General features: G+C 41.0%; 2 protein-coding genes and 1 pseudogene across 2 annotated transcripts; all 3 read right to left on the bottom strand.

Moving 5' to 3' along the window:
* Positions 1 to 429: 429 nt before the first annotated feature.
* LOC135633164 (uncharacterized) lies at positions 430 to 6,583 on the bottom strand (annotated as a pseudogene).
* A 2,227-nt stretch (positions 6,584 to 8,810) lies between these two features.
* LOC135634197 (uncharacterized) lies at positions 8,811 to 9,439 on the bottom strand. The gene has a single exon (XM_065144507.1). The coding sequence runs from the start codon at positions 9,356 to 9,358 to the stop codon at positions 8,936 to 8,938; it is 423 nt and encodes a 140-aa protein (XP_065000579.1). The 5' UTR covers positions 9,359 to 9,439; the 3' UTR covers positions 8,811 to 8,935.
* A 10,522-nt stretch (positions 9,440 to 19,961) lies between these two features.
* On the bottom strand, positions 19,962 to 22,059 carry LOC135633204 (amino acid transporter AVT6E-like). The gene has a single exon (XM_065142396.1). The coding sequence runs from the start codon at positions 21,891 to 21,893 to the stop codon at positions 20,484 to 20,486; it is 1,410 nt and encodes a 469-aa protein (XP_064998468.1). The 5' UTR covers positions 21,894 to 22,059; the 3' UTR covers positions 19,962 to 20,483.
* Between the last annotated feature and the right edge of the window lie 919 nt (positions 22,060 to 22,978).

Here is a 22,978-nt window from a genome sequence, read left to right as displayed (position 1 = left end):
TTCTCTAAGGCATTGACAACTGATGAACTTCTCCAGCAGATTGAAGTAGATGTTAGTGCTTTGTGATCATGCATCGTTTAAATTCTGCAAATGCAAGCACAAAGTGTCTCCAACAAAGTGAGACATTCTCTCCTCTCTTTCTCTATTTCTATCTATCTCGACATCAACGTCACCAGCAGATTAAAGAGTTGTGCTTTTCACGTGTGGAAGGTTGACACGTGCAGTGATAGACGATGCAACGTAAAAATTCTAACACGGTAGATATGCTCTCTCTCTCTCTCTCTCTCTCTCTCTCTCTCGTGTAGTGGGTGCATGATGAGATTATCGTCAAACTCAAGTTCCAAAGGTCACATGGATCGATGCACATTACAATTCTTGACAAAAATATGATACTAAAATCTGGTACGAAACATTTAATGACGAGCAAGATTACCTGTCCATTCCGGTGTGATTCCGGAGGAGGCTACGATTCAGAACCAGCGGAATAGAACAATATACAAACAAAAAATGTGATACGTCTCAGTTCCGATATTAATGTGTTAACTACAGCCACTGCAATACTCTTTAATCTTTATATGAATATGCAAAAACAGCAGGCCAGAAGCTATCTTCTCAAGAGATTTATAAGGCTTTTCCATTCACATGCCCAGCCAGTCGTGAGTAAAAAAGAATGAACAAATTGGAAAACCAAGCATGCGTTGATCTTGTTGTGAAACACGAGAGAGGATTCTCTTCACAGGTCATATGGGTACTGCCTTCAGCAGAACCACGTCGCAAAGAGCTGTGCTGCACAAAAAAAAAAAGGGTCACAAACATGTCAGTCAATGGCATCGATGAGTAGGAGCACCATATTTTGGTCGGACTGCTGCTGCAGCTCATCCTTTCTGAGGAAGTCCGGCTGCCATAGCCCGTAACCTGCTAGCGATATCTGTAAAGCTTGGTCTCTGCGAAGGTTCGGTGGACCAGCATTGCTCCATCAGTGATCCCCATTCGGTGTCACACGATTCAGGCACAGGAGGCCGCAGTGTGTCTTTCAGAATCCCACCTATTGAAATAAATAATGAATAGGCATGAAAGTTTTTATGCCAAAAGAAATACATATTACTGGTGCGTGCTGGTTTGCACACCATCAGTGAAAATTCTGCAATAGGAGAGGCACCGAGGCAGATAAGACTAACTCCCGGTGTGGTTCTCCCAGAGACAATTCTTACTTGTTAAATCACAAGTTCCAGTCGTGCTCATCACATATGGAAAAAGAACATTACAACGCATATCTATGATAAAGAGGCTCAACGGAACCTCTCTTGGGTTATCATCGCATTGTCAGTCAAATCATGAATAATATATTATAACGATATGAAAAGAAAAGTCACCTATAATTGCTCCATAATGCATGTCTCCATATGGTTCCTCTCCGGTAATGAGCTCCCACATCACAATCCCAAAAGAAAATACATCGACCTAGCCATAAAGTCATCACATTAACAGTACATGGTTAAATCATTCACAGAGCTCCTGTAGCATGAAAAGTAACATATCAACTAGATATTAAGATATAAAATACAAAAATTATGAGATTAAGCATTACCTTCTCAGTGTACCTGTTATCTTTGCCAGAAAGAAGTTCTGGAGCCATCCACGGCAGGGTTCCTTGCATGCCGCCAGACATTAATGTCTCATATTTTACTTTTGAGAGACCAAGATCACCAACCTGCACGAGGTGCTTGGAGAAAAGGTACTTATAAGTTTCCGGTGACACCCTGACTTTGACGTAGCAAAACCCACAAATGATGTTACACCAGACAAGCAAGTATTTAAGCGCCTGCTTTGTGTTACAATTTCTTTTTGTTTTAATAAAGAAAACAAAAATTGATCAAGAGAAAACATTACTAATACTTAATTCTGTTTTCTTATTTCTTAGAACTCAGAAGCATTTCTTTTTGTTACTGGTACTTTTTAAAGCAGGCAATTCTTTTACTTCCATATATTTCAGAACAAATTTGCAATCTTCATAATACTCTTTCTGACAGACCCTTGCAACACCTGTTATCATCCTATTCTCCTCTCCCTCCTGCATTTCTGCCTCTTTTCAGCATACCATCCAAGTTAAAATGTGAAGGCCAAACATGTGTTGTCTACTCTCTATAACAGTAGGCTTCGATGATTTCAGTCTTGTGAAAAATCAGTGCATAACGGACACCCAAAACCAGGAAGAATAGATTCCATCAACTAAGGATGGTTCTGACAAGACAATGACCAAATGCATGACATGGCACCCCCAATGCTGCCAGAACTTCAATCCTCGACCTCATTTTTGATAAAATATTTGCTACATAAAAATGGACAGTATTAGCTAGTTATAAGCAGTTAGTTCACTCAAGGAAGTTATTAGATCAGTAAAACAGTAAAATAGTAATTTGAACACCAGAGGGTTGCTCTTTATCATAAAAACCTCCAGCATTGCTGATAATATTAAAATTCCAAACAGCATTCAAAAGAATTCTATGGCGTCAGTAGAAAGCATAAAGTTCACCTTGCATATTGGGCGCTGAGGATCCCTCAAGTTGACAAGCAAATTATCACTTTTCAGGTCAAAGTGTATAATATTTTTATTGTGCAGGTATTCCATGCCAAATGCCACATCCATCGCAATAAGAAGACATCTACGCCTATCGAGGATCCTGTTGAAAGATAGGAATGAGTTAAACTGTTCCAAAATACTAACACCATACAATTATGAAAAAAGTTGCATGCATTTTTCAATGGAAAAAGATAAACAGATAAACATGAAATTAAAAATGAACAAATACTTCTGATTTTTCTGTGAAGCACGCCGAAGGGAACCATTAACCATAAACTCTGTTACTGTTGCAATGGATCCTCCAGGGCCATCCAGAACAATACCATAGAATGCCACAACATTAGGGTGATGCAAACTGGCAAGTTTGCAAGCTTCGTTCCAAAAGTCAGCCCTCTGAGCTTATGCATAGACACATATGTAAGCATGGATTCTACAGGAAAAGGAAACATAGGAAGCAAATAATCTATGGAGACACATACTGCATGTTCCTGCTCTGATGGCTTCCCAGCAAAAACCCTGTCATTGATTCTTTTAATTGCAACATCTGAACCTCTCCATTTGCCATGATACACAGTCCCAAATGTTCCCTATCCAAGTTCTTGCAACTCTTCCAGATCACTATTTTTTATTACCTGGATTAAACAGCAACCAACAATCTCAGCATTTACCAAGAGACTATGTCAACTTGACCTTACAATTGCACAAGTTTAACACATGAAGAACATACTGAACTTATCTTCTAACCTGAAGGTGTCCAATGTCATCTGTACTTGGAAAACCATTCTTTGAATTCTCTGACTGTTTGGTATTGATGGCCTGTGTTACAATATTTTTAGCATCTAATAAGAGTAGATGTAGAAAACATGAAAAAGGATGTGCCCATCACCTCACTCTGGTCATCATCTTTCTCTAAGGTATTCTCTATGGAGCCACTTTCTCTGTTAGAACTAGGACTGACCTCTTCTGTTTCATGAGAAATGAGAACAGGTACTGGTACTTCAGATGACTGCAGTGCTGCTGCTGATGCTTTCCCTTCAAAAGTCTGGATATCTTGCTTAATATGGACATCTTCTGAGTTTAACAGCCAAAGAGATGATGATTTTAAGAATGTGGTAATCAGTGATTTTAAATCAGCAATAAGACATTTCATACTGCAAAACAGGGGGCAAGACCTTTGAGTGGACACACGAGCTCTTTGGGCGAGTCCATTCTTGGAGACTCAGGTAAGTGGCTAGAAACACCTGCAGGAACGGTTACCTCAGAGCCCATGCTATTCACAGAATTCTTGTTGTACAATTCCTTCATAGCTATTGATTCTCTGTTGGAAACTTCACTAGGTATCGGAGGCAGAGCAGTAAGGGTTTTCTGAGGATCTTTGCTGCTCGCAAGTGGGTCTAATGAAATGGCTCGCTGGATTTGGTTCATGTTACTAGCGTGGTGAATAGTGTAAATCTGAGCATTGTCACTTTGAGGAATAGTTATGTCACAAAATACTTTAACCGGATGAAGGCTGGGAACCTCATCTTTCTGTTCACCAATAACGTTCTTCTTGATGGCATTGTTATTGCAAGTGGGATCTACATACTTGAACATCCCTCTTGGTCCAACACCTGCTTCAAGATGGTATGAGTAGGGTCCATGTTTACACGTCATATTTGGAATGTGGCTGGTGTTGGAAGGTTGAACACTCTGTTCATAAGCAACATCACTTATCACAGATAGCTGTTTATCAATTTGTGGACCAGCATTTCCTTCTGGAACAACTACAGAACTAATTAGGGGATCACCATGAGACAACTCATTTTCCTTATGCTGCGGTCCAGCATTCTGAGTGTTCACTACAACCAATGGTGGATTTTCAGGCTTTATATTCTTGGAGGTACCAATATCAGGAATCACAACTGGTCTTGGCTGGTTGCTGAAACCCGGATCCCCAGGGGGAATTGTGCAAATTGCTCGATGTGTCCCATTGATAGGTCTAACATAGTCAAACAAGTATGCAGGCACAGTTCCATTGACTGATTGTCCAACTTCTCGATAATTTGAATTTCTAACTGAACTGGTGCTGGCAACAATGAAATTATGATCAACAGGATAGTTAGGTAACCCAATATGCTGAGGCAATTGGGTCTGCTGTTGCAAGTAATCCTCTCCATGAAACTGAGGAATGACGAGCATTCCATAAAGGCCACATGGCAGGGTCGATGAAGCCGGTGCAAGTGAAATGTTTGGATAATCAAGATTTTCCATGTTGAGACCCAAAGACAGTGGCACTTCTTGCTGCTCTTGCCCTGACTCCACTTTTTGAGCTTTCTGAGGATTGGTTACAGTTCCATGTGATGCTTGTGAGGTGCCTGGAAAACCCACAGAAACTGGTGGGACAAAAACCTTAGCATAATATGGATTGGCTGCATTCGCAACAACTGGCCTCCCACTGTCCCATGGAATCCCAGGGATAGTCTCACTGAACTCATAGGTCTTAGATGGAGCTGTAGCTACCAAATTCTCGGCTTGAGTTTCCACCACACCGTCAACCAGCATTCCGACATCTATCATTTGCTGTCCTCGCATGCTTGTTAAATCCTCAGAATGGTGACTCTGCAATACCACATTCACCTCAGGAACAACATTTCTGAGACCATTACCCTGTTCCTTTATTAGAGTATCTGAATGGGCATGAGGTATGGCATTTTGACACATATTACAATCCTCAAATCTTCTCATATGACCTTGAGACGATGAAGACACTTGGCGCAGCCCACTACGTTCCACATTTGGTGCAAGCAAGTACGGAGAAGGCAAAGGAGGAAGCTGAGACAAAGACTGAAGTTTCACATTACTAGGAAACTTGGCGGTCTTGTCAACATTAGAATTTTGCGAGTGCGGATTCACCTTTGTCTGAACCGAAGTCCCATTACTGACTTGGGACATTGGATCGGCAATGTGGGATGGCGGCATATATGCTGGTGCTGGCACACGAACCACATTAATTGGCAGAGGCAATCCCATCACTGGTAAATATTGGGGGTTTAAGATTTGAGCATGTTGTGGATCAATGTAGGACTGTGGAACATATGATGCAACGGAAGGCAAGTCAGTTTGAGTTGAATTCAACACTCTGTTTTGATCTGGCACCAGAGGACGCCATTCGGATTGAGTTGAACTCAATAATTCGGTTTGTTCACTAGAACTAGTAGTAGGCGGCAGCAGATCAAGAACATCTTGGCCAGAAAAAACCAACTTCAACGTGTCTTGAGCAGATGCAGTAGTGGGAGACACATGAGCCGGTGATGTACCTTCATTGTTCACCTCGTCGGCGGCGGCGGCAGTCGTTCCATCCGAATTCTGCGTCGATGAGAAGCTCGTCGCGCTATCCTTTCTCCTGATGCTCGAATCTAATCCGTTTACAGCATCGAGATACCTAGTGCCAGTTTCCTGAAGGTCAATGTGGACCGCAAAGGAAGCGGCACCGGCGACCGTGACTTCAGAGGGTGAGAAGAGGAAGACTCGAAGCTTCGCAGAGGGGCTATCGGCGGCGAGCCTGTCGTACTCTTCCATCATGTTATCGAGGTCTTCGGTGGTGGAGACGGAGATGAGTGCGTCAAGGTCTTCATCGGGGAGCTGGTAGCGGAGGACAACCGGCCCGCCACAGGCCTCGGCCATCTTGCGGAGGATCTCCGGGAGGAGGGAGTCGCGGCGGACAGTGATGAGGCGGGTCTCCCCGCCGGCATAGCGGAGGGCACCGTCGCCGTGGCGGGGAAGGATCTTGCCGCCGTAACTGCAAATGAGCTTGACCTTCCGGTGGTCGGCAACGTCGGAGGGGGGAAGGGGGCGGGGATCCTTGGGGTCGGAGGCCATGCGAAGGGATGGGAAGGGCAGGGTTTTGGGGTGGAATTGGATGAACTTAAAACCCTAAGAGCAGGAGGGAGTCGGCGAGCAGGGAATCCGGAAAACGGGTACGAGAAGTAACGGAATTGATCCGGTCGCTGTTATAATAATAATAATAATAATATAATATATATAATATAGAATAATGATAAAATTTAGGACGAATTAAAAAAACTCGAAATTTGAATAATTTATAGATAATCTATTTTTTAATGATAACTCTATATCTGTCAAATCACTATTCTATACCCGTCAATCATCCTCCGGAGAGCTAACCATATAGTATTTTTGTGTTCGAGTATAACTAAAATTAAATTTTATTAAAAAATTTAGTATTTTTTTTAATTTTAAAATAATTAAAAATTTTAAATATGATATTAGGGCCTAAGGTAGTCCTACTATAAGTTTAAGTGAGACCACCACTCTTAGATAGTATACTACGAGACGAGCAATAACATCACTTGCTGAGCGATATCATCATTCGTTTGAGAAATTTTTTTATCAAATCTGTGATTGAGTATAACTTGAGTTAATTTTGTTCAAACTAATCTAAAATTATTTGGAATTACTATAACATGTTTTCAATTTATGATGGATTAAAAATAATTTTATATAAAATTAATATAATTTTTACTATATTTTGTGAATAAGTGTAACTTGAGTTACAAAATGAGTGTAACGATGGTTTTCTGAGTAATTTAGGATAATTTTATATATAAATTAATATATTTTTTAAAGATAACTTTAGTTATTTAGTTTTATTATAAATTTAAAATACTTTTATATATAATAATATTTTTTTTAATATATTCTGTGAACGAGTGTAATCTATGTAAATTCAGAAGAGGGGAGGAAGAGAGAGCAGTGGAGGAGTAGAATGAAAAAAAAAGAAAGAAGACGAGGACGAGAAGGTCAAGGAAAGGGTGAGAGCGGTGAACGAGGGAAAGAGAGAAAGAAGGTGGAGACCAACGAGAAGGAGGAAGCCAAGGAAGAGGGAGAAGAGATGGTGATGGAGGTGGAGGAAGCCATGGAGGATAGTGAGGTGGTGGTGGAGACCCACGAGGAGGGGAGGAGGTGACAGAGTACGAGGATACGTGAGAAATTACATATATAAACATGACTAAACACACCATGAAACGAACATAAACCGTGGATATATGAGAGATTATGATTTCTTTCTCATCCTCCATTGTCTCTAATCCATTAATCATAACTATGGGATAAAAATCAATCCTTTAAGATGACATCGCGGTGATCAGTAGCTGATCCGCCCGAGGAGGGGCTTGCTAGTTGGTGAGGTAATAGCTTACCAAAGCGATGATCAGTAGCTGATCCGAGAGGATGATCAGCCACCCTGAGACTGAGACACGGCCCAGAATCCTACAGGCGGCAGCAGTGGGGAATTTTCCGATTTGTATGCTTACACTCGCAGCCCCGGAAGGCGGTGCTGCTGGGTCGACGACGACGATGACGAGGTCGATGATAGCAGCTCCCGTGGTTTGGATTACCCACGCCAACGACGAAAGGTGCCTGCTGTCCAAGGGACAAGTTGAAGAGGGGGAGCGGGCGGCAAATAGGAGGAAGTTGCTGGGGCTTTCGCCCGTCTCTGTCCAGGGAGGAGATAATGAATGGTTGATTTTGGAGGCGATCGCAGGAAAGAAGCTGCCATCCCAGAACCGTCCAGGAAAACCTCTACATAAGCTTCAATTCCTCCCCTTCCTGCACAGAGTTAGGGTTCTCTTCGGTCCCGTCTTTGCTTCCCGTGGATTTAGGGTACTTCGGATTTGAAAGAAAAATATTTATGTGTGTGGAGAAATTATATATATATATATATATATATATATATATATATATATATATATATATAATTGTATTAGATATATACTGTCTTTAATTAATAAAATATAATTTTATTTTGTGATTTGATTGGGTTCAAGTAATTGGATTGAACCGGTTGATTTGGACAAGATGAAAATTAGAAAAACGTATTATCAATTTTTTCATTTTATCAAAACAAAAAAAAAAAAGACGCTACCTGAGAAAACATGAAAATTTTATGAAGCTTTGATAGAAAAATCGCCCAATTTTTAACATAAATAGGGAAATAAAGAACGATTCAACTCCAAAATCATTGCACCACTCAAATTCTCATGTCACGGGACCCACATCTTTTGTGATGGCATAGTCGGGATGAGTCGCTCTCAGGAATTGCCATCAATCAGATGCCAACGCAGTGCAGTCCACACTCTTTCGTTTGCATGGGCCCCATCCTCGTCCTCATTACGAATCATTACACTACCCATCAAATGAGCGGGGAAGAAACCAACAGCAAGCCCCAAGGTAGCGTCCTTCTCCTTGACGAGGAGGAAGAAATGCTTTGAGATGGTAAAAAACACAAGCATCGAACGGCAGAGAACGTCACACGTGTATGTACAAGAAAAGGATGTGGATCGATCGAGACGGGACTTAGCACGCGATCCCGACGGCCGGCCGCAGCGGCGGGGGAGGCGGGGAGGGCGGAAGGCGGGAGGAGAAGCCGCGGTACCTGGGAGGCTGATCGGCCGCGGCGGGGTCGTCGCCGTCGTCGTCGGTGGGTCCCTCGTCAAAGTTGAGGGAGTAGCTGAGTGCGTCGTAGTGGAAGTCGCCGGTGTGGGGGCGGCCGCGGTGCCTCCCGATCCTCGCCACCAGGCCGCGACACCTGCCCCCGATCTCCGGCAGGTCCTGCGCCTTGGATCGGAGCCAGACCGTGGAGGACCGGATCAGCGACGCCGGCCGCTCTTCGCGGGCGGCGGCGCCGCGGAAGCAGCAGGAGAAGCAGATCGAGGACCGGAGGCGCTGCTTCAGCGAGGACGGGGAGGATGGCGGCGTGGAATCCGCGTCGAATCCCATCGAAGAAGAAGCAATCGAGCAAGCGCAGAGAGAGAGAGAGAGAGACGGGGGGAGTGAGTGTGAAGTGAGTGAGGGTGAGGGGGATGTCTGCTCGTATATAGTGGGGGCGAAAAGACGGATAAGGACAACTTGGGATAACGGATCGGAAGGAAAGCAGGGGTCTCAAGAGACGGCGTTACGGAATCCGTTCAGGGTATTTTGGGTATTTCAAGGATCGTAATACAGTAACTCCCGTGAGATGAGCTGACGCTTTGGAGGCCGGAAAGCGGATAAGATTAGCACGACCGCCCCTTGTTTTCTTTTGTCCGTTCTTTCGTTGTTTTAAATCATTTTTTAGGCAATTTTCTTTCAACTATCACAGAAAAATATCTGTTATAATGTTTTGATCACTATAACACAAATATTATAAAGCTTACTTAAAAAATATAAATAAATCAGATAAATTAAAAAAAACTTGAGACCATTTGATACATCACAAATAAAAAAAATTAACGAAATTTTTTTTTAGAGATATTTTAGATATTTTTTAATTAGAGACATTTTTGAAAAAAAAAATAAAAAAGTATATCGATTGAAAAACATCCAAAATATATGTATTTTACAGGAAAATCATCCTTTTTCTTTTACTTTTTAAATGCTTTCTTTTCTTTCTATTCAATTTCATAGTAAATAAATGAGCTTAAAATATTAGAATTAGTATTTAAATTTATCTATATAAGATTATAAATAAAATAATAAAATTTTATTATTAACTAAAAATATAAATAAAATTTAGAAAATTTTAATTTAATAAAAATAAAAGATTCATATAATCGATACCAAATAATCAAAATACTATGATTTTTTGTTGAATAAATTTTCACTCATTTATTTCTTTAAAGATTTTTAGGTACGTACATCCCGCAAAGTTTGGGAATAATACAGAACATGTTCCTAGATTCTCGGCATATTAACTCAAATCGATAATCGCTAACCATTATTATCAATCAACTAACTTCAAATAAAAATATTAGAATTTGAATATCTCTGTTTTAACCATCCAGTGATAGTAAATTAAATGGGATTAATTAATTAATTAATTAATTAATTTAAGAAAGATTAATATAAAATCCATTATACTTTTACAATGTCAAACATTCATCTTGTTCAATGAAGTAAAAAGGGCAGCCTAGACAAATGTAAATAATGCAGAACTAGGAGAATCAAGACACAAGAATAATAGTACTATCAAAGCGAAGTTTGTAAGGAACAACAAGCACTCACAGACAAATTGCTACAGAACATTCTTACAACTTGGACCAGACATGGCGTTATTGAACATGGTTTGGCTCAATACAATACAATACAATACAAAGTTCACATGCATCACGTGATAATGTTTCTGATTCGATGGGTTCGATTGTGATTTTGACTAACTGGTACGTTAATTTGATTATCATTACAAAGTTCTAACTATTTAGCATCACTACATAAAATTTTTTATTATCATTACATATTTAATTAAGTTCATAATATTTAAATCTTTATTTATAATTTCTATTAAGATCTTTTTAGATATGGATATCTCTTAAGCACATGTTCATATCATCGTAAATGATTTTCTTTTATAGTATCTTCTATCGAAGACGTACCTAGTTATTCACAGAAAAAAATATTTTTTTTTTTATCTTTTTTAGTAACTCCATATCCATCTCAACATTCTTATCTCGATAATCCAGATTTTTTGTATATATTATTTTTTAATTACCTAATACTCAGATCCATAAAATATTGTTGGTCTTACAATTATTTTATAATTTTTTTTATCTCAAAAATATCTAATGATCATATAAGACTCATGAAGCTCTCATCATTTTAATCAACTTGTTTTACTCATTGCATAATATCTTCATCCATCTTTTTATCTGGTTAAATAATTGATTCAACATACCTAAGGCTTTTATTTAAAAGAACTTTTTTTCATCCAACTTAACTATATTATCTTTTTTTTTTTAGAATCACTAAAATTATATTTTATATATTCGATCTTAGTCCTACTTAATCTAAATGGTTAATGTTTATTTTAACCTTTGTGGTTTTGGCCATGAATCTCTTAAACCTTTATGGTTTACTCGTGTTTAAAATAACTCATACATTTTAAAAAACGTAACATATAAGCATCTCCCGTTAAGTCTGAGTTAACAGACGTCAGAGTCTACTTACGTGAAATGCTGACTCATAATAAACTATTAATATAATGACACATGTAATTTAATGTTAAGGTCTAATTTAGCTCATATGGTTTTGATCATGGACCTCTTAAGCCTTTACGGTTTACTCGTATCTAAAATAACCCTTACATTTAAAAAAACGTGGTATATAAGCATTTTCCATCAACTCTGAGTTAACAAACGTTAGAGTATGCTTACAAAATATATTGACTCATAATAAACCATTAATATAATTATATGTATAATTTAAGATAAAAAAAACTAAGATCTCGATCAATAATGAGAAGAGGGTCGTGGAAGCGACCACCAACAGCACCGAGCCGCTACTGCCTAGTAGGGCATCGTATGCACGCAACCTCTCTCACGCTAACAATGAGCTAAGGAGCTTCCGATCCTGTCTCGGGTGAATATGTGTCGACCAATTCGACACTAGGCACGTAATGATCTCGTGATTTCTCTTCCTCCTGGGCATCTTACTCCCCATCGCCTCCCAATTCTTCCTCTCTTGCAACCCGACCCGTCACGCCTACGACGTGGTGGTCCAACTCTCCCTCACCTCCGCCTCCGACCTCTCCTACCTATGCCTCTCCGCCTTCGTCCGCTGCTTCCTCTTCCTCGACAAGCTAATCAAGGAGAACGAACGGGTGCGGGAGGGCTACATAGACCAGCTCAACCGCTCCTTCTACTCTCTCTCTGTCTTCGTGATGTCGTTCTCTGTGAGGAGATGACTTACAAGGTATGGTGATACTCGTTGAGATCAGAGCAGATGTTGTTCGTGATGATGGGTAACGTTGTGGTGGGCAACGTGGTGACATGCGCCTATGAGTTGGCAAGTTGGATCTATCGGGTGTCATTATATTAATGGTTTATTCTAAATCAACATGTCACATAAGCATACTCTAATGTTTATTATGAAAATATGAGTTATTTTAAACACGAGTAAACCATAAGTGCTTAAGAGGTCCATGGCCAAAATCATAGGAACTAAAATGGACATTAACTCTAGGTTATATATATCATTATATTAATGATTTATTGTGAATCGGTATACCACGTAAGTGTTGGAACCCTTGCAGATTCTAAACTTGGGGTTGATCTCTTTAGGGGATCGGCCTCCTTGGAACTCTATAGGGGTTCCTCCCTCCAAGTTGCTGCTCAAAGGCTGCAGAAAAGATTCATCTATTGCTTATAAAAAGAGAAGGAATACATGGCTATTTATAGGGCTTCTAAACCCTAACTCCTAATATGACTCCTACTTAAGACTCTTACTTCTAACCAACTCCTAATATGACTCCTACCCAAGACTCCTATTCCCTTACAACTCCTAATTCTTCTCTTAAGAAAAAACCTCCTAACAAAATGTCTCTTTCAATTAGGACTCTCCTAGTTAGAGTCCTAACAGAGTGTCCCTCTCAATTAGGACTCTCCTAGCTAGAGTCCTAACAGACCCGCCCGCCCTCTTCAAATCAACCTTGTCCTCAAGGCTGAGATTCCATGAACTAAGGGAACCGGGTCTTCAACTCCTCATATGGTTCCCATGTGGCATCTTCAAGTGATAGATTATTCCAATGCACTAGTACTTCAGTAGAGGGATGTCGGCGACGCATCACGATCCTGCGATCGAGGATGGCCTGTGGTTGGGCTTGAATAACTCCATCCTCAGTTGTGTTGGGCAGTTGGATCTGGGGTGACTCGTGTTCTCCCAACTTGGGCTTTAGGCACGATACGTGGAAGACAAGGTGAATTTTGGCATCCTCAGTTAATTTAAGTCTGTACGCCATGGCTCCAATACGCTCTGTGATCTGATAGGGCCCATAAAAACGTAGGGATAGCTTCATGGAGGCTCGAGTGTTGATAGAGAGTTGCTTGTATGGTTGTAGGCGAAGATAAACCCAATCTCCCACGGAAAATTCTCTTTCACTTCGTCGTGTGTCGGCTTGCTGCTTCATTCTGGCTTGAGCGATAGAGAGATTATCTTTTAACAGTTGTAAGAGTTTGTCCCTATCAATCAATTCTTGATCAACCTGATCTACCTTGGCCGAGCCAATTATATACTTTGGAATCACATGTGCTGGTCGACCATACAATGCTTCATAAGGGGCACATTTTGTAGATGAATGATATGTAGTATTATACCACCATTCGGCCAAGGGAAGCCATTTCGCCCACTCTTTTGGTAGATTGCTAGCGAAACACCGGAGGTACGTCTCTAAGCACCTATTTACCACCTCTGTTTGGCCGTCAGTTTGTAGATGATACGCTGTGCCCATCTTGAGTTTGGTGCCTTGTAACTGAAATAACTCGGTCCAAAATTTACTAGTGAAGATCCTGTCACGATCACTTATGATGGACCTTGGCATCCCATGCAGTTTAACAATATTTTCTATGAAAATCTGGGCAATACTAGCAGTAGTGTAGGGATTTCTCACAGCACAAAAATGAGCATATTTCGTAAGTCGATCAACCACCACGAGAATCGTGCTTTTACCTTTGGAAGATGGTAGCCCTTCAATGAAGTCCATGGAGATGTCAGTCCACACTGAGTCTGGTATGGGTAGTGGTTGTAGCTTCCCTGGATTTGCCACAGTTTCACCCTTGTGCTGTTGACATATATCACATTGTGCCACATATTCAGCAATAATTTTTTTCATCCCTTTCCAATAAAAATTTTGCTTCACTCTTTTGTAGGTTCTTAGGAATCCAGAGTGCCCTGCTGAAGGTATAGAGTGCATTTCATGCAAGATGATTGCGATGCAAGGGGAGTCAGATATAAGAACAATGCGACCTTTGTAGCGTAAATCTCTCGAATCCCAGGTGTAGTGGGCTATTACACTTGGATCCTCCTCCAATTTTTTTATGATCTTGCTGATCTCTGGATCCTTCCTCCATTCTTCCCTAATGTCCTCGAGGAGACCAATGGTAGGAAGGGAGATGGCTGAAACCTTAGCTTGTTCAGGTAGCCGTGAGAGTGCATCTGCAACAACGTTTTCTTTCCCCTTTTTGTAAATAATTTCATAATCAAATCCAAGAAGTTTGGTTACCCATTTTTGCTGCTCAGGGGATGATATCTTTTGCTCCAAAAAGTACTTAAGGCTTTTATGGTCAGTTTTAATTTGAAATCGTCGGCCGATCAGGTAGGGTCTCCACCTCGTTACTGCGTGTACAATGGCAAGCATCTCCTTATCATATACTGACATATTTTGATGGGAGGGAGATAATGCCTTGCTAATGTATGTGAGTGGTCGACCATTTTGCATGAGAACGACTCCAATTCCGACTCCAGATGCGTCGGCCTCAATGATGAAGGGTCTATTGAAATCTGGTAGCGCAAGCACCGGCGTCGTTGTCATGGCTGCTTTAAGTTTGTCGAAGGCAGCAGAGGCTTTGTCCGACCATTGGAAAGCATCTTTTTTCAGTAAAGAAGTGAGTGGTGCACTGATCTTCCCATAGTCCTTAACAAATTTTCGGTAGTAGCCCGTTAGTCCAAGGAACCCCCGCAGTAATTTCACGTTTGTAGGTTTCGGCCAGCCTTGCATTGCCTCAATTTTTGTTGGGTCTACCGTCACTCCTTCTGATATTATATGCCCAAGGTACTCTACGTTTTGCTGGAGAAAGCTGCACTTTGGTTGTTTAACAAAAAAGAGTATTCTCCCGAAGGATCGTTAAAACAATCCGTAAATGCTGAAAGTGAGTCTCAAGAGAAGGGCTGTAAACGAGAATATCATCAAAAAATACCAACACAAATTTACGAAGAAAGCTCCGAAATATATCATTCATGAGACTTTGAAAGGTTGAAGGAGCATTAGTGAGTCCAAAAGGCATTACCAAGAATTCATAATGGCCATCATGTGTGCGAAATGCAGTTTTTGGAATGTCATCGTCACATACCCGAATTTGGTGGTAACCGGATCGAAGGTCCAACTTCGTGAAGACTCGAGCTCCTTTCAATTCATCAAGAAGTTCATCCACCACTGGTATTGGGTATTTGTCCTTGACGATGATGTCATTTAAAGCTCGGTAGTCGATGCACATCCGCCAAGTTCCGTCCTTCTTGCGTACAAGTAGCACCGGTGAGGAATAGGGGCTGCAACTTGGTCGAATCACCCCTGTTTCAAGCATCTCCTTTACGATCTTTTCAATTTCATCTTTCTGGAGGTGAGGATATCGGTATGGTCGAGTGTTCGCTGGTGGCTTGCCCGGAAGGATTGGAATTCGATGGTCATGTTGCCGAGAAGGAGGAAGACCACGCGGTTCAGCAAATATGTCAGCAAATTCAGTAAGCAATTGGGCAAGATTTTGATCTTCAAATTCTATTTTCTTCCCCTCTGGTTGCTGCTGGAGGTGCATCAAAAAGGCACCATTTACCTTATGTAAAACTTTCTCCATTCGTTGGGTCGAAACAGTGGTAACGTTGCTTCCGCGCTTCCCGCGTAGGATGATCTGTTTGCCCTTACAGTAGAATTTCATAATTAATTTAGAAAAGTTCCAAGATACATCACCTAGTGTAGTCAGCCATTCTATACCAAGCACTGCCTCATAGTCATCGATTGGTAGGAGAAAGAAATCGATGATAATTTCTTGGTCTTGCAGTAATAGTTTCACCTGCGGGCATCTTTGGTCGCACTTTAGGATTCTGCCGTCGGCAACCTTTACATCGAACTTGCTGCAACCTTCAATATGCAGTGCCATCCGAGCAGCAACCTTACTATTCAGGAAGTTATTAGTGCTACCCATGTCGATGAGAACAGTGATCGGCTGTTGTTTGAGAAGGCCTTCAACTTTCATCGTTTGCGGATTTGAGTAGCCGGCTAGTGCGTGTACCGTAATGTCGATCGGCTGTGGCTCTTCTTCCATATCTTCTTCTTCATGTTCAAGGCTCTCTTCTAGATGTTCAATGACCTCTTCTTCTACTAGTTCAATCATAAGAAGTCTACCTTTTTTACAACGATGCTCGCGGCTCCACGGCTCGTCGCAATGCCAACATAACCCCTTCGCAGATCGCTCCCGAAGTTCTTCTCTTGTTAACCTTTTCGGTGCAGGGACTCGGTTGATAGTAGGGGGGGCTGAGGGCTTTAGTATTGTAGGTCGTGGAGTGATCCTAGTCCTCCGGGCTTCATGGTTCAATCGCTCCTCTTGAAGTCGTGCGAAAGAGATGGCTGCCATAAGCGTGTATGGTTGTCGCGCCTTAACTTCTCCCCGGATCTCCGGCTTTAGGCCCTCAATAAAAGTCCTCAATAACTGTTTTTCAGACCAATCACGAGTTTGATTAGATAACCTTTCAAACCTAGTTTGGTACTCCTGAATGGTGGAGGTTTATCGGATCTTTGCTAGTTGTCCGTCAATGTTCTCGTAATAAGTTGGTCCGAAGCGGATCAGTAGTCCTTCTTTGAATTGTCGCCATGAAAGGGCTTCATAAGTGTGTTCAAACCAGTCAAACCATTGTATGACATCCCCTTCAAGATGTATAGCTGCAATTTTCACCATGGATGCATCCGCAGTTTTATGGTACCGAAAATATCGCTCCGCGCGCGAGATCCAACCAATTGGGTCTCCTTCTTCACATCTAGGGAAGTCCACTCTCATGCGCGAATAGTTGGGGTCGGTCATAGAGCCTCCCCTCTCTTGGAAGTCATCTCTTTGGGCATGATGTGATTGGTTAGAGCTCTCTCCTTGATGTGATTTCTTCGGGCTTGGTGGTCGGCCCAAACTGAATTCGGTAAGGAGAGTCCGAATCTTATCCTCCACTCGTGCCTCAAAGGCTTCAAATGTAGCATTGATTGCCTCCTCAGATGCCATAGTATATGACTCCAAATCTGTGATGTTAAGATCTCTCTTTTGTTGACGGGTTAAAGGCATGTATAGGTTTGATAGAAATCAGTGAAAGTTTGCTGCAGAATTGTGTTGTCTTATAAGAGCAGAATTATCGTCGAAGAAACAGCGGTTTCTCGATGAAATCTCCACAAAATATTTGAGAGATTTGAGGAGAGAGTTGACAGCAATATCTCAATTTATATAATAGCAAGGATGTCCATCAAGAAAATTTCGACAGTAACAGCAAGAAAATTGGTGTAAGTTGTGATAGCAGAATTCTCGTCGAAAAATTTCAGCAACTTACGATGAAAATTTGCAGCAATATAGGAACGAATTTTTTTTTTTGAATTTTCGGATAGGGATAAATAAATTGCAGTAGCAGTAAGGTAGGAAACCAGAACCTGTTGCAATTCATAGGGAGATCAAAAGATGATCTGCGGTGGTGGAGATGATGGTGGAATTCGGCGAGGATCTTTTAAGCAATTGTGGGAATTGCTTTGGATGGTTGTGGAGGGTTGATGGATGGTTGTGGAAGGGCAGCGAGACGCCAAAAACGCTGCTCTGATACCAGGTGTTAGAACCCTTGCAGATTCTAAACTTGGGGTTGATCTCTTTAGGGGATCGGCCTCCCTGGAACTCTATAAGGGTTCCTCCCTCCAAGTTGCTGCTCAAAGGCTGCAGAAAAGATTCATCTATTGCTTATGAAAAAAGAAGGAATACATAGCTATTTATAGGGCTTCTAAACCCTAACTCCTAATAGGACTCCTACTTAAGACTCTTACTTCTGACCAACTCCTAATATGACTCTTACTCAAGACTCATATTCCCTTACAACTCCTAATTCTTCTCTTAAGAAAAAACCTCCTAGCAGAATGTCCCTTTCAATTAGGACTCTCCTAGTTAGAGTCCTAACAGAGTGTCCCTCTCAATTAGGACTCTCCTAGCTAGAGTCCTAACAGAATGTCCCTCTCAATTAGGACTCTCCTAGCTAGAGTCCTAACAGTAAGCAGACTCTAACGTTTATTAACAGACTTGACGGAAGGAATTTATATGTTACGTTTTTTAAAATATAAAAGTTATTTTAGACACGAACAAATCATAAGGACTTAAGAGGCCTATGACCAAAATCACATGGACTAAAATGGACGTTAACCCTAATCTAAAACATTTAATTTCTAAGACTTACTCTAGAAATTTTTACTAAATTTTTAAGGCTTATCCTACTAAATCTAAAAATTTTACAATAACCCTTAGTTTTAAGATTTGCCCTACTTAATGTAAAATTTTTACTATAACATTTAAAAAGAAAGAAAAAAAAGTCTCTTGCTCTTTGTGCACGTCTATCATCCATAGCTACAACTTAATAACTAGCCCTAGAAATATTAAGATGACTTAAAACACGAAGATATCCATTTTCATGTTCTGGTTAGTCTCTTTTTGGTCCTGCTGATGCTTATGACTTGCTAATGACAACAGGAGTTGTAGTATTTATCTTGATGCCATGGCTGCTTCATCCTGGTAGCTCACCACTCTAGAATAGATTGGCCTGCCAGGAATTTCCATGGTTGGCTACATGCAGCTTACAGTGATCATGAAGGACTAATAAACCAAAAGAGTAATCCTCCCAGGACCTGCTTCCCTTTTTTAATTAGTGCTAATGAAACCATTTACTGTTGTCACAGTAAAATATTTTAGCAAAATATCATGAAAATGATCGTATTTTGCTTCTAAAGATTTTAGGCACATTAAATCATGTTAAACCATATTTTCTAAGCAATAATTTATATCTATGATTAATGCTATCTATCATCTTTGAATGTTATCTATCATTTATATTGCCAAATGCAAAAAAGCACCAAAAGATCAATCATGGACAAATCCTCGAACTATGAGCTTTGCCACTGCTTTCAAGATGCCATCGCTGGTTGGTAAGCAAAGAAATCAAGCAGCGAGAAACAATTTAGAATGGTTGGATGACAGACATAATGCCATATCCTAAAGGCTTGAAGATATGTGGATAAAGTTCTAAATTAAGATGTCATGATTGTTGCACAGATGGGGATATTAGAATAGTGCATACCATATCATTTGACCTAGAATGCCTTTTGTTTAGTTGAATATTACATATAAGCAACTAGGAAAATAAGAGATTGTAATGAGGATACATAAGGCAATGAGATTATAGTAATATCACCTATGGATTATCCCTCCTTGTAGCTTCGTCTCTATCATATACCATAATGCTTGAATTTGATATAAACATATACCAAAACAACATAAAATTATATTACCATCCAATTTAGTTACTTCTATCAAATAAGTTATCAACCCGACTAAATGCCCCACATAAATCCTAGTCAAGTTCCATTTGTGATCTTTCCTGCAACAGATTTTCAGTAACAAAAGACAAACTACAAGCGAAATGCATAAAGAAATATGATGGCTAAACTAAACATTCATGTTCACAAAGAGTTAAAAGTTAAAATTTAAGCATGATCTTGCAGAGCAGTAACAACACGGTATGGAGTAAACTCTAGTAAACACTATGACAAGCGGATACTGAGAAATTAACACAGCTGCGATAAAGAAAGGAATGCAATCGCATATTTATTCCTGAATGCAAATAAAGTTACAGAAGTGTGGACTTACAGTGAGGATCGAGGTAATACAAGAATTTAATGCTCGAACAATGTAAAAGTATGGTCACTGTGTCAGTAGATACACCAATTTGCATCTCGAAAGCATACCTCTGTCTATCAATTCCAACGTTCAACAATTTTCATAGAATGGTCAAAACTGAGAACAGGAGTAGCAAGGATGTCTCAGATCTGCGTAAGTACTTCTAAAAGCTCTCAAGGCATTAATCTGGCACTACATATCTCAACCGAAGTATGCTATAAACAAAACTAGAACTCATTATGTTCCTGCTTGGCAAGCCAGTATGTGGCAGAAGGCCCAGAACAACCAAGATTTTCTGCCGCAAAGGTCAATTTTCTTGTCTCAATCTTCATCAACCATATAAATCGGTCGTCATCATGGCATGACCAAAAAAATTTGCATAACTTCAACTTCACATACCTAATTGGGAACTAACGCAATATAAATCACTCAGACCTATTTTTAAGAGTAAAGATATTCCCAACAACTCCCAAAATACTAGCAACCACTGCCAATACAAACATCAGCCATGACATGTACCTCTCTCTAAGATTTAAAACCTTTTCTTTCTTATCCAATCTCAATGCAATAAGAGCTGGAAATATAAACCCCAGCGACATGCCAGTTGTAGCACCAGTAAACTTGAAAGCCACCCAGATGTTTGGTATCATAGTAGAACCAAGATAAATAATAGCAAGTAGCACAGCCGTCAAAGTCAACATCCTTTTCCTACTTCCAGGAGCTGATTCTGCAAACACTAGCGAATCTACCGTCTGCCTGAGCGAAAAATGAATGACAGGGAAAACAAGAATCAGATGAAGAATATATCCAATCCTCACCACATAATTCAGGATCAAACTGAACCGAATTCCAAGATCCTTATCAAAATTTGTCAGCACATCCGACTCGGTGTCATCCCCAAACAACAGGTATCCTGATATAGCAGTTGAGGCATAGATGGCCACACACAACACTGTGGTGATCCTACTGACAAGGTACATCTTCTTTGGCGTTCTCCCCTCGAGCTCATTGTAGATGGGCTGAACATTGAAATGGCAAACATAGGCATTAGTCATTATCGGAACGACCACCAGCAGATCCAAGAAGGCAGCTTTCGATCCAAAATCAGGCCCCAATCTTGGCGTCCCTATCCTGCCTTCAACAAGCTTAACCAACGCAATGATGGACGACACGATCACGAAGACAACGGCAAGAGCCACGGAGGCAGCTGAAGTGAGGCTAAGTGAATCGATCTTTTCCAGAGAACAAAGAGGGGCCAAGAAGATGACCAATACCACAAGGATCACCAATTTCCTGTGATCCCACTCGCCGCCACTCCCGAGCAATTGATCGAAGACGCCGACGTGCTTCGAGGATCCTGACATCACATCCCCGATGATTATCAAGTAGACGACGAGGACACCGGCGTTGTTGATGATGACGCAGATCTCGGAGACGATCTTGAAGGGGCGGCCGAGGGCGGTCTGGACGACGTCCCCGTAGGAGGACGACTTGCATAGGACGGAGAACCGGACGAGGAGCTCGATGCTGATCTCGGACAGGATTCCCATGAGGACGATGGAGACGAAACCGACGAGGAGGCCGAGGACCTTCAGGGTGGCGGGAAGGGCCATGATCCCGGCGCCGATGATCGAGGTGGCGAGGTTGAAGACGGCGCCGGGCACGCCGGATCCCGCGGCGGCAGGGCCGTACCCGGCACCGGCAGCGTCGAGGATGAGGGGTAGCTCAACGCCGAATTCTTCCTGCTTCTTGGGAGGGTCTTGAGGTAGGGTTGGGGAGTTGGCTTGGAGCTCGACGGAGGAAGATAAAGGGAGGGCAGTGTAGGTGCTGTTCATCCTTGGGGAGGAATTTGAGATTGTGATATACAAGAAGAAGAAGATGATGAGGGTTGGGATCGGGGAGGGGATGCGAAGGAGGGAGAGAGACGAGCCGAATACCGAAAAGTTCGGAGCCGTTCTTTGCCTTGTAATCTGGCGACGGAGATGTCGTCGTGGATTGGGGTAAATTGCTTGCAGATCCAATAGGGCAGAAGAAAGAGACAGAAAGGGTTGATGAACCGGTCAACGCTGACAAACCCTGGGAAAGGCTGTTCTTCTAAACCGAACCGGTAAATAAACCGGGTCGAACCGGCCTGATTTTGAATAATTCGGTTGATAATGACAGTTTTGGGGGGAAAGGAGTGTATAATTAGATAAAGAATTTACATCTGCTTTAATTTTTTTTCCCTAAAAAAAAGGCTTCAATCATCCCTTAGAAGCAAATGGCTAAATGATTTAGAGGCAAGGAAAAATATCAAATTTATAATTAAGACAGGTAGAATATACAGCAAGGTAAATTACAAATGTGATGCATATCCCCAAAAAATAACATGTTGTTCCACTACCTACATAGGATGAGCAAATCAGTGCTGATAGTAAGTGCACAAAGTCTTTGATCCAAACAACTTGAACCTGAAATTTTTGTGATCTTTCACATCGTTCAGGTGCATTAACTTCTTCTGTATGGAAGAATTAAGGGTAGTTTTGAACTAACGAAACTACTTTATATTGCTGACTTTGTTCATGTATATAACATAACGACCAATTAGATGACAAGATATATTAGGGCTTTTGGATTTGGGATTTTTTTTTTTGTGTGTGTTTGGGTTTTGGTGATAGAGAGTGATACCTACGCCTCTTTGTAATTTCAATTTTGAATTAATCAAGTTTTGACGATTCAAAAGGAGAAAAAATATCTGAACACATTTTTTTCTTGTCATTTCTAAATCTGCTTTAAGTTAATTCACCTAAGAAGAATCACCGACAGATGGGAAAAGTTCATAACCTTCCTTCCAAAAGCACTTCATGTAGAAAGATTACAGCACTTGCAGCATCAGCAAGAACAAGAACAATGACACTATTAAAAGAAGCCTTGAAATCCA

Source organism: Musa acuminata, chromosome BXJ3-3 (genome assembly GCF_036884655.1).
Source record: "Musa acuminata AAA Group cultivar baxijiao chromosome BXJ3-3, Cavendish_Baxijiao_AAA, whole genome shotgun sequence".
Classification (NCBI taxonomy): domain Eukaryota; kingdom Viridiplantae; phylum Streptophyta; class Magnoliopsida; order Zingiberales; family Musaceae; genus Musa; species Musa acuminata.
Note: the sequence above shows the minus strand (reverse complement) of the source record. Positions and strands in the feature narration are given on the sequence as shown.